The sequence below is a fragment of the Macrobrachium rosenbergii genome, chromosome 28 (assembly GCF_040412425.1).
Source record: "Macrobrachium rosenbergii isolate ZJJX-2024 chromosome 28, ASM4041242v1, whole genome shotgun sequence".
Lineage (NCBI taxonomy): Eukaryota > Metazoa > Arthropoda > Malacostraca > Decapoda > Palaemonidae > Macrobrachium > Macrobrachium rosenbergii.
In genome coordinates, this window is record NC_089768.1 from 301,647 (window position 1) to 314,675 (window position 13,029).

The window sequence follows — 13,029 nt, forward strand, 5'->3', positions numbered from 1 at the left end:
TATTATGGAGAGAGAGAGAGAGAGAGAGAGAGAGAGAGAGAGAGAGAGAGAGAGAGAGAGAGAGAGAGAGAGAGAGAGAGAGAGAGAAAAATTACAAGAAACCTTTGACCACTAATAAGCAACACTACCCCTTCTTGTTATGTTAAAGTGACATATCTGACAGCTTTTGCCTTCCAGCTTCTTACAGAAGATGAGGGAAAATATTTGTTTGTTTAAAATATGTATCACATACGAATTTTGTAATTACAGTTTTATTATTATTATTATTATTATTATTATTATTATTATTATTATTACTAATATTTAATCTTATTAATCTTATTCATATTTGAAAATTAGTACTTATTATTAGGTAAAACATTTACTTATCATACAAAACAAATAAATAAATACATGTACCATAAAAATTCTCTCATCTCAGTAAAAGAGAGAGAGAGAGAGAGAGAGAGAGAGAGAGAGAGAGAGAGAGAGAGAGAGAGAGAGAGAGAGAGAGAGAGAGAGAGAAATTATTACTAATATTTAATGTTATTTAATTTACACATAAAAGCTTGAAAACTTATAAATTACATAAAAAAATTCAACATAAACACTTTTGCAGGGTTTCTCAGTATTCGCAAATGTTTGCGTGCCTGTGAAAAACTTGTGTATGACAATTAGTTAGGTTCCAATGAAAAGTTCGCGTGTCTGTCAATTCGAGCAACTCGAACTGCACAAGTTCAGGGTATTACTGTAATTGCTTTTGCAACATGATATATGTATTTATAACTATATAATACTCTAGTATGCACCATTTATTAGGTTGAATATCATAAAATTACCAAAAATTTTAAATATAACAAAAATACACAAGTAGTTAGTGCCTTTGTGTAGCTCTGATATTATCATAAACCTGGACGCTACAGACCACATGATGCCTGGCGCAGAGCCCTTGCTGCAAGAGAAGAGGCACTCAAAACTCGACACATGCTTATTTCAGAGTGGCTCTCAGGGCACACAAAGAGGCTACCCCCACTTGTTGTCAGTGACCACATCCTGGTGCAGAATCAAGTTGGGCCACACCTCTTAAACGGGACAAAACGGGCACTGTCATTGAAATGCGCCAGTTTGATCAATCTGTTGTTAAGATTGATGGTTCAGGCAGGGTTACATTGTGAAACTGGAAATTCCTGCGCAAATACCTCTCTATCCGAACACCTAACACATTTAACTTCAGAGACAGATATCTAATGGGTATGATACCGCCATGACAGGTTCATCCTCACCTGTCCAATTGCATGGCGTAATACTGCCTACTGTCAGCTTGCCCCCCAAGGTACACATATACACCAAACATGCCCACTAGGGAGACCTATTTAGTGCGCGAGACGACATCAGTTAAACCTTCTCCTGGTTAAGTATACCTTAGTTTAACCAGACCACTGAGCTGATTAACAGCTCTCCTAGGGCTGGCCCAAAGGATTAGATTTATTTTACTTGGCTAAGAACCAATTGGTTACCTAGCAACGGGGCCTGCAGCTTACTGTGGAATCCAAACCACATTATAACGAGAAATGAATTTCTATCACCAAAAATAAATTCCTCTAATTCTTCATTGGCTGGTCAGAGAATCAAACGCGGGACCAGCAGAGTGCTAGCTGAGAATGATACCCACCCGTCCAATGAGGAACTATACCTTCACCTGGTACTGATACACCTCAACAATATGGTGGCACACTGAAATCCACACCCTCCCTAAGTGAACAGCTTGCTGACGATTCATCCCCACAGACCCCTCGTCACCTGTTCACCAGTGACCACAGCTCCTTGACCCCACCCTCGTCAATTTCAACGCCCTGTGGTTGTAGCACCCACACTCATTATCGACCACCAGACTTCACCTGCCAGCCCAGGCCATCAACAACCAATAAAAGCTGCAGACTGAAAATCCAACCTTGATCCCTTACGGTCATCCAGGGCCACTACAAAACCCACTTGGCATTCTGATTATGTGATGTGATCTAAAAATTGGACTATTAAGAATTCAAGTACGTATAACACAAGTGACCAATTCCATTGTGTTCACACTTCTTTAATGAACATTGAATAACCTTCAAAAAATACTTTTTGTGTTAAGATGAGTATTTTGTGTACAAGATGTACCAGTCAATACATTTTCCTACATGTATAGGACACGAAGGACTCAAGGGGAGATAGAGAATTATATAGTTGTAATGCATATTATCATGTTATAAAAGAAACTACTTTAGTTTCTGTCTGTTTCAGTTGACCACGATCACTGCCTGATGCTACTTAAATGAAGAGTCTAAGCCGATGAACCACGTTTCTATTTACATAATTAGTACTACAGGTGCTACTGACACATACATGTACATGCATAAATTAGCTCTATAGTATACTAAAATGTACATCTTATACATCCTATTACCAGAACATTTATAAAAATGGCCAAGTTTACAAAATCAAAATACAAGAAATTTTCAGTGCAAATAAAAGATAAACTTTCACAAAAATTTACACAAGAATGTGACAAAACAATTTTCACAAGCTGTTCTTACTGTTCCATCATTCATTTACATTTGCTCAATTCTTCAGCTTGTTTGTGACTGATTATAATTTGGATTTGATGATCTTTAAAGACTAAAAAAGAAGTGGATTTTACCAATATGGGCCTCTATTCAAACAGAAAGTGGTTCAATGGGCTCACTGTGTATATTGGCTTCAACCTATTTGCTTGATTCCATTCTTTTTGTTCTCATATCCATTATCATTCAGTTTGATACTGGCTGCAAGATTTAAGCATTTCAAAGGATTAAAAACTTTATCAGCTGATAAGCTGATATGAGAAAATACTAGCATTTAATGTAGGTTATTTTCACGAAACTGTTAACATAAGATTCACAATACCTGCAACTGGACATTAGCTTTGGCAATCATCGTCAAACGATTTATCATTTCCTCCTCTGTATCACTCTCCCCATCGCTCTCACTACCTTCTGTCTCACTACTGTCATAGGAATAGGTCCTGTTATGAAAAAATTAAAATCAATAAAATTCTCAAAATACCTGAGGACATTCAATACTTTTCTCCATAACTATCAACATGACAATCATTCACTGGTCTGGTTTGAAAACTTGAGTAACATAGGTAAAACTGCAAAGGTTCAGAAGTGAAGATCTGAATATATTTGCTGCTTTTCTTTTTCAAGGAAACAAAATATAATTGAGAGGAAAAAAGCTTTAGATAATGGAAAACATTGTAAGAAGTTAAATTTACAGTAATACAGAAAGATCAGTATAAATTTATTACTGAATTTTTATTAAAAAATAAAATATTAATGCTAGTGCACAATGAATATACAGTCAAAACACTTAATAAGTAAAAATAATTAGATAACACAATTGTGAATTTAAGATAAAATATCTTAGTGCCTGTTCAAAGAATATGCGAGAGAATGAGGAACACAAAACCTAAAGGAAATGTATTCATTAGCAAAGGAAACCTCAAGTCTCTCTCTCTCTCTCTCTCTCTCTCTCTCTCTCTCACACACACACACACACACACACACACACACACACACACACACACACTCTCTCTCTTTCAAACTAATTTTTCATCATTTCTGAAGGAGGATGTAATATGTCACTCTGATATTGAATCTACCAATTACACTTAACTGAGAGATAACCAAATACAGTATAAATAAAAAGCCTTTTGTCTTGTTATCATCATTTATGCTTTCTATGTCTAATTTTTGTAATAATTTTGAATGAAAGGCAACACTACTACCTTTAAATTACCATTATAAATAACATTATTGGGAGATAATTTTTAAAATACTGTGTACATTTATATCTCTTAAGACTTTTTGTATTTCCGTCCACACTTTAATTTGCAACATCATGTGGCATCAATTATCCTACTGCTTCCATAACACCTAGAATTTAAAAACTTAAATGACATGAAGAGTTCAAGATTTTTAACTTGGTAGGATCCAAAAAATGCCAAAAATAATTTTTTTATGATATAAAAAATGCCAAAATTCAAATTTTCATGATCCGAAAAATGCCAAAAATAAATTTTCTTATAATATAAAACTAGTTTATCAGTCCATCAACCACTTCACAAAGTAAAATCTGAGAATGTAGCTCCAAGATCTGCACAGTTGGAGGTTTTAAAGTTCACTCATGATTAGCTAAGGCACGAGACACTTCACTATGCTGTTACACAATGTAGGATCCGAGAAATGCCAAAAAACAAAGTTTTATTACATAAAACTAGTTTTTCATACAAAACCATCAATAACATCCTGTCCACATCACAATCTGCAATGATCTCCAAACTCAGTCCCTCTTTACAAATGAAGATGAAAAGCAATCATGGCATTAGCACCAACTGGACTTTCAGTCATCCATTTATCAGCAACTTCACAAAGAGTGAAGTCTGAGAATGTAGCCACAGAGTCAGTATGTTCGGAGTTTTGTAGGTCAATCATGTGTGATAGAGGCATTGGACATATTGCAATGTCACACAGTGCCTTAAAGACCAAAGATATACATACAGTATATATATATATATATATATATATATATATATACATACTGTATATATAATGACAAAAGTTCATGACACCTTCCCACCCAAGCTAGGACTACAGTGGGCCACACAGTAGTTGCACTAATGACAAATGGGTTTATAAGAAAACTAGCTTTGTTTAAAAACTTTGTTTACTCTTGACAACCCCAAGAGGCATACATGACTATTGCTATTTGGGTGGAAGGCCATGATACTGAATATCTCAGATAGTTTAAGAAGAGCCGATGGATCCAGAAGAGCTCTTGAAAACTGTAATATGTCAGGAACCAAGACTTGGCATATCAAAAGGGTTACCCCCAGAGACTGGTGAACCCAAAGAGTACAGCGTGTAAGAGCAATAAAATTGAAATAACTTCCATAAATATTAAAGGAGCATGAAGATGTGGCAGAAAGTAAAGCTTCAACATCCTCCTTCCTGGGTAATGCTAGGAGAACCATGATTATTAATTCAATAATTTCAACCATATTTGTGTCAGAATGATGTCCACAGTATTATTTGAATAATATCCAAGAAGTAAATAGTCAACAAATAATGAAGAGTGAAAGATTCTCATTATTGTTCACCATGTCCAATTATGCAGGCAGGCCAAAATCCCCATACCAATCAGGCATATGATCCTCTTCATCCCAGCATATCAAACCTAAGCAATCCTCCCCAACACTACAGTCAAGGCTGAGGTAGAAATGACCACAGGGTCTGTGAAAATGTCTTGGCTACTCAATGAGTCTTTGCCACAAACTCATTATTTTCATCCACCCAAAGGATGACCACTGATGGTAGTTTTATCATCATCCACGGTGAGAATGTTGTTAGGTCTTTTCAACGACACCATCACCCAGTGGAAAACCACTGAAGTGTCTCTCTAGATCAAAAGACATATGACACTGACTTTCATCTTGGCAAATCACAACTCAAGACTGAAGTCATCAGGATTTTCATCATATTTACAGGGATGAAAAAGTGCACCACTTTCCAAGCTGTTAAATTCAACTAAGCTGAATTTACAGTAAAGGCTCACTGTTTACCAATGGTTAACACTGTCTGGCACTGGAGAGCTTGCCAATGCCCATGATCACTGACTAGACCAACAAAAGAATTGCCCTTCCTTGACTAAGAAGGTAACCATCAAGAAACTAAAGAACTTATATACAGGAAAAACACGGCTACAGTATTGCCAATTGGAAGAGAACTCATTCCTACCTCATTTCATGCTGCAAGCAGAAGGCCTTGAAATTTACATGGTCACTTGATGGTCTAATGGAGGTGTCTCAACCAAGAATAGTCCTTGACACTTGATGCTACTATAGCAGTACACTCAGGACAGATATTCCACTGCCCATGCCAGAGCATGACCACACTGGTGGATCAGAATTAGTTATTCTTATTGGTGTCGGTTACAATCCAAGTACTGTACATGGTTTTTTCAGTGAAGAGACTAGATAAAACTGTCTCAGTTGGTGAGGAGCAAACCACTGCAACAGGTCTAGGTATCATTCCAACTCACTGACTGCTTTTTCATAAATAATTCCAAAATAAGGGTAAGACTTAGAAGTAGTACCTGGGCTAAAAACTGAGGGACCTTCTTGACAAATAAACTAGAGGCATTCCTAGGAATTGTACAAACAGGGCTGTTGACAGCTTCATCTTAAAGATCTCAAACACCAGCTGACAAATAACTGAAAGGAAATCGTACTGATTCAAACAGAAAAGGTGAGAAAGGTGTGGCCAGTGGGCCCAGGCACTAAAAGCTACCCTAAACAATCTCTTGTTACTGCAACATCAACAGTGGCGTAGCCAGGGGGGGGCATGGCCCCCAACTGACAATAAATAGTTGTATTAATAACAAAATTATAAGCAATTTTTCAAGCTTGTCGATAGTTTTGGGGGGGAAAAATGGCCAAATTTGTTTTTTTGTGTTTGTGTGCATTCATTCAACTCTTCTTCTATGCTCACTTACACACACACACACACATATATATATATATATGTGTGTGTGTGTGTGTGTATGTAGGTGTGTGTAATATATATGATATGTTATATATATATATATATATATTGTAAAGATTAGCGCCAAAATACGCTATGAAAGCGCCCGCCTTTCTGCTTTGCTCGGCCGATAGATAGGCCTCTGTCTATTTTGAACCTCGGAGAAGTAGTGGATACTGGTTCGGGGTAGTTTGAACCAGAAGTCAGGGGGGGTTATACTCGGATGTAATCTTTTGGGGCAGTAATCTGGCTTTGCACCGTTTTCTTTGGTACAGGAAAGTAAGGCCATTTTCTTTGACATGCAGCGTGACCTGGGTCAGGACATCGGCGCCCCCCCCCCTACCCCTGTCCAGAAGCAATAAAAGGTCAGGGCGAGGACAGCTCCTTCTCACACACAGTATCGCGTTTAAGCCGAGCGGTCACGCCACTGTGCCCCCTCCCTGCCCTCCGCTCGCTTTGCTGCCACGTGGACGCCCCCCCGCCCTTGCTCCGTGCCCCGAGCCACGTGGCCCTCAAAGACTGCAAGTGGGGATTGCAAGTCCCAAAGCGAGCGGATATTCAACTGCGGCCTTCTCATCATCCCAAGGGCGCCCTTTTTCCGCCCCAATCTACGACTTGAAGCAGTACCTTGGTGAGGGAGGCCCTTTTGTCGACGCTCCCACACGTGGTCCCTGGCAGAAGACGTCGTCAGCCTTATGCCCCTACAAATGTGGTAAAGTACCCAAAACGAGTTGCTAGTCACGTTACTTCACCCTTTTCCAATTATTAACTTCTGGGCCTATAACTTTGTATTCCCTGATGTTTCTTGGTTCAAGCCCGGCCCACGTGTTCACTGCTTCTTCTCTCTGAGTCACAAGTAATGCCTCGGGGAGTCCTTGGCGCCTTCAGTGCACCCCCGAGTAATTCATTCCCCAGATTCCAGCATTAGATTTGTAACCTGGGTCCTAATATCGTTTCAGAAGAACGACCGTAGCAGAATTATCCTTGGTCCGTGTTCCTGGCATTCCCAAGCTCCCCCCCCTTCGGCAGGACTTCTGCAGCAGCAATTTAACGTGTTTTCAGTTAATTTTCCCTTTGATCTTGTGTGCCATAAAATATACAGTTAATTTTCCCTTTGATCTTGTGTGCCATAAAATATAACTATTTTTATATCCACGTGTTTCACGCACTTCCCTTTGAGAAAGAGCCCTCCGCTCCGTGTACTCCTGTTTTTTGTTTGTGTTTTAAATGTCCTGGGTATCTTGCAAGGCCATTTTCGAGTAAAGTAATAAATGTGGAGTCATAAGAATCACCTGCACCAGGAAACATAAAAATGGCGACCTGACCAGTGATTCTCGTAATGACTGCATCCCCCCCCCTCTTCCCCTTTGTTGTTTGTGTTGCAATTTGTGAAATCAGCAATTAGCTCAGCTAAGCTGGATACGAGACAGATTACTGAACCTTTGAAAAGCCAGCGCAACAGGCCAAGGAAATTCTGCGTAAATAAACTGTGTTTATTTAGCGTAGGACGCTTTAGCAAACGTGACTAACCCTAGGAATTTTTTTATAGTAGGGCGCATGTCAGAGGAAAACGAGAGAGAATCGCGAAAAACTTAGCTTTGGAAGCCTTTTGCACGCGGCTTGCATGCCATTCAATTAGGTTATATAGGTGCAATATCGTTAAAGGAATAGTGCGCATATTCCTCCTGTAGAAACGAGTGATTTCGAAACTGAATCCTTAGATAGGCGCGAGAAATCGATGGAAACCACGTGTTCGAAAGTCAGACTAGCATCGCTGACTTATTCTCTCTCTCTCGTTTTAGAAATAGGAGTGAAAGAGTATATTATACGCCAAGGACGAAAAAAGGGTCAACAACCGTCGTCTGTTCCCTCAGTTCGGGGAAGTCCCAGAGCTTTGTTTACCTCATTCATTCGGCGCAGACGGCCTATAAGATAACCACACCGAGACACGACCTTGGACCGTCATTTCGTGGCCCAGTTAGGAATGTGTAAAAATTTGTTTGTTTGATTTTCTTCGCTCTGCCAAATTGTTTTGCATTATTGGGGGTCTGACATCATATATTGTTCTGTTTTTTTTTTTTTTTGTGTGTTTTGTTTTGTGCTTTTACTACGGCTGTGTGTGTTGCCTATCTGTTGTGAATGTGGGATGGTCACCCACCTAATTGCCCTTGAGAATAACACTTCTCCCATAAGTCAGTAAAACTAGCGCCCTCGCTAATCAGATGTCGTCTGTGCGGAAATTCTAGGGAGCCTATATATTCTATTCTTGTCCCCAATAAACCCGCTTCGTCGGTCAGTTGGTGAGACCAATTCATTTTCCATTCAGTCCCCAGATAAGCCCGCCTCTTCGGTAATTCGGGAGACCTATATATATATCCCAATCTAGTCCCCAAATAAGCCCGTTTCGTCGGTAATGCGGGAGGCATATATATATCCCAATCTAGTCCCCAAATAAGCCCGTTTTGTCGGTAATTAGGGAGACCTATACAGTCCTGTCTTGTCCCCAAGTCAGCCCGTTTGTCGTTACCTTGGGAGACCAATCCTTTGTTAATCATTGTCCCCAATCAGTCCGCTGTCGGTAAATCGGGAGACCAATCATTGATAATCATCGTCCCCAATCAGCCCGCTCCGTCGGTAAATCGGGAGACCAATCACTGATAATCATCGTCCCCAATCAGCCCGCTCCGTCGGTAAATCGGGAGACCAATCATTGCTACCCATCGTCCCCAATCAGCCCACTCCGTTGGTAAATCGGGAGACCAATCATTGCTAATCATCGCCCCAATCAGCCCGCTCCGTCGGTAAATCGGGAGACCAATCATTGATAATCATCGTCCCCAATCAGCCCGCTCCGTCGGTAAATCGGGAGACCAATCATTGCTAACCATCGTCCCCAATCAGCCCGCTCCGTCGGTAAATCGGAAGACCAATCATTGCTAATCGTCGTCCCCAATCAGCCCGCTCTGTCGGTAAATCGGGAGACCAATCATTGCTAATCAGCGTCCCCAATCAGCCCGCTCCATCGGTAAATCGGGAGACCATTCATACATCCTTTGGGAAAAAGTCCAAAATTCCCACAGCTCTGGGAAATTAATTCTTTGTGTCACTAGTGTCCTCTTTCCCCCTGCAAAATGTCGACACGGTCTCAGCAGAGCGAGGATTTCAAGTTCTTCATGTCCTCAGGGAAGGAACTCGGCCTTTCCGGGAGAGAACTAAGAGACTGGGTACAGGAGAGGATGGATGCCATACAGGCAGAGAGACAGGCTCAGGAGAGATGAGAAGAAGCAGAGAGACAGGAACGAGAAGCAGAAAGACAGGCTCAGGAGAAACGAGAAGAAGCAGAGAGACAGGCTCAGGAGAGACGAGAAGAAGCAGAGAGACAGGAACGAGAAGCAGAGAGACAGGAACGGGAAGCAGAGAGACGGGAATGAGAAGCAAAAAGACAGGCCCAGGAGAAACAAGAAGAAGCAGAGAGACAGGCTCAGGAGAGACGAGAAGAAGCCGAGAGGGAAGAAAGGGACAAGCAGCGTGCCCATGAACTTGCAATGCTGCAACAGAGTGGCCCTTCACCTCCACCTGCCCCCCAGGGAATGAGTGCCTTCAGCCAGGCTCTCGCCTGCATGCCAAAGTGGACGGAGGCCGAGCCCAAGGTGTGGCTCGACAGCGCCGAGACAGTGTTAAAGGCCTGCCCCCTGAGTGCCGCCGAACTCTCCCTGGTGTTGGGCAAGTTCCTTGGAGGGAAGGCCCTGATTGCCTGCAAGGCCCTCCCGCCGGAGGAGCAGGAAAATTGGGAGGTCGTACGCCAGACTATCGCAAAGGCGTACGAGATAACCCCTGAACGCTGGAGGAGGCGCTGGCGCAGGCTAGTGAAGGAAGCAAATCAGACCTGGGCAGACTGGGCATACCAGTCCGAGCATGCCCGTGCCAAATGGTTTGAGTCCGTGGGGGTTACGACCCTCAACGAGGCAATCGAACAAATACAAACAGAGAACTTCCTACTCAACACCCCGTCGGCCCTCGCCATGCACATCGCCGAGAAGGAGCCCCCAACCTTAGCTGAGTGCTGCCGATTAGCGGATCTCTGGGACACCCATCACCCCCAGGAGAGCTCCCTGCAGCGCAAAATAACTCCACCCGCCTTCCTTTCGGGTGCCCCTCTGCCGAAGAATGGGCAATCACAGAAGCCCGTTGTGTGCGGGTTCTGTAAAAAGATCGGGCATGCCAAAGAGCAATGCCGCAGTAAACCACCCGCATCTCTCTCCCCAGACAGCCCCTAATAAGTCGCCTGCGCCTCTGCCGGGCAGTGCGAAGAGATTTCAGCCAAACCTTTTGCACGGCGTGCAAGGTTTATGGCCACTCTTCCTCATGGGCAAAATGCCCTAGAAATAATAAGGCAGGAACTCCCGCCGTCGCCCTGGCAGTAACGAATCCCAAGTCCTTAGGCCCTCCTGCCGAGGGTCCCATCTATGTGGCACCGCCTCGAGGTAAATACTCAGCACGCCAGGTCAAGGCATTTGACGACTCTGGCGCGCAAATTTCCCTCATAAGGAGGGACAAAGTTCCCTATGGAGCTATAATTGACCGACGCAAGCTCGTCACCATTGAGGGCATAAACGATTTTAAGATGATCCTCCCTACGGTCCAACTGAGGGTCACCCGACCCCACAGAGCCAGGACCCTTTGGCTCGCCGTAGTGAAACACATTCCAGGAGGCTATGACGTCCTCCTGGGCCAAGACTTTACGTCCCATTTCAAACCACAACCATTCTGGGGTCCCCATTCCCCAATTAATCATCCAAATCCGAGTCCAGTGCCCGGCACGGCATCAGTGCCAGTGCCGAGGCCTCAGCCAGATCTCCCTTCAGGAGAATCTCGGCTTTCAACTCCTCTGCCAGTGCCACTTAGGCACACTGAGCAGTGCCAGTCTCCGTCCGTCCAGACGGACGAGACCACCACCACATCGCTACCAGCGCCAGTGCCAATGTCAGTGCCTGAGCTGGTCACCCTTCCTGCATGCAAGTCGACCCCGCCCCCTCCGGCCGTCCCCTCTCTCTCGCCGCAGATTCTTCCGCGAGTCATGATTCTGCCCCGCCTTCCTGGGCCGATGAACTCTGCGAACTGCGCCGGTTAATGTCCGAGATGGCGAACAAAATTCCTGGGTCAGTTGTCGCAGCAGCTGACCCAGATGACACCCCTTGCCGCCCTTTGGCTTCGGGCCCTCCGATTCCCCAGCCAAGGACAACGGTCCAAGGAGGAGAGGTTCACAGCGGAGTCACCACGGGTGTGGGCGATCGCAGGTAGTCCACAACGAGCCCCCGAGCTCTTCTGGCCCCTGTGCAAACTTGGCATAGGGCCACCATCTTCATCTTTTGAACATCTTGGCACCTTTCATCCAGGAGAGGATGTCAAGGCCTTCCCGCTATCTTCTTCCTTTCCTTTGGAATTTCTATCCTCATCCTTCTCTATCGATCTTTCCTTCACACTTCCTTACTTACCACATAAGCGGCAGTTAACATATGGGATATCATCCCCTTTAAAAATGCATTAATCATTTTATTTTGAAGCAGTAAGAGAGACAGAGTGGGAAGTGGCACGCCCTTACGCCTGTCCTTTGGCACAAGGCAGGCGTGTCAGCTCTTCCTGAAGGGGTCGCGCCCTTTGGGTTTCCTTTCCCAGCCCTTGGGCTGAGAGTTAGCTCTGACCGTCGTCTATTGGCGACGGAAGTTAGATTAATACATAAACCATAAATACCTCACTCTGTTATCCTTCGTTTTCTGTGTATATTATTTACTCTTGCATTTAATCTTTTCCTCTATTTGTTAACGAATCTCGAGTCACAAGACTCCTGCCCTTACGAATTTTAACGTTGCCCTTTCAATCCCCGCGGTGTGGCCCGCCCCTTAGTAAGAAATCACGTCCTTCGTTTGTCATTCTATGGAGTTTCCTTTTTTTTTTTTTTTTTTTACATTTTATTGAGTTATCCTTGTGGAGAATGTTATCCTTGTCCATTTTCCCCCTTCATTTGTTTATCCTCCCATTCATACGTCGAGTAGTCTATTTATAGCTTACATCCGGGTTGTAAGCTGCAGACGTAAAAATTTAGCGTTGTTTAAGTTAGCGAATTAAAACCCGCGAATAATCTCTTTGCCTCGAAGCTGTCAAATTACTATCCCTTCAGTTTAGCGTTCGTGGGAGATATTAGCTATGCTCGTTGAGCTTATGAACAATTGGATGTCGATTGAAAAGAAGAACTGAATTCTATTATTACAATTTTGGTAAAGGGGATATCATTTAAAACCTACAATGTACTGTCACGTATGCCGCCTCTTCAAGGCACAACTAATAGCATGCATGTAATTCCAGGATAGCATTAAGAAGTAAGTTGGTTTACATTTGTTTTCCTTTTAAATCCTGCCTTGTATGTTTTATTTTGTTGTTGTTATTTTGT

The 13,029-nt window shown here is 43.0% G+C and overlaps 1 protein-coding gene across 18 annotated transcripts in view; it reads right to left on the minus strand.

Annotated features, from left to right (window-relative positions):
• Nucleotides 1–13,029, minus strand: part of LOC136853965 (ralA-binding protein 1-like) — a 437,575-nt gene that overhangs the window by 33,754 nt on the left and 390,792 nt on the right. For all 18 annotated transcript variants that reach the window (XM_067129870.1, XM_067129865.1, XM_067129879.1 and 15 more), the window contains one exon: nucleotides 2,905–3,022. In XM_067129870.1, the coding sequence (XP_066985971.1) occupies nucleotides 2,905–3,022 (118 nt within the window). The remainder of the gene's footprint in view (nucleotides 1–2,904; nucleotides 3,023–13,029) is intronic.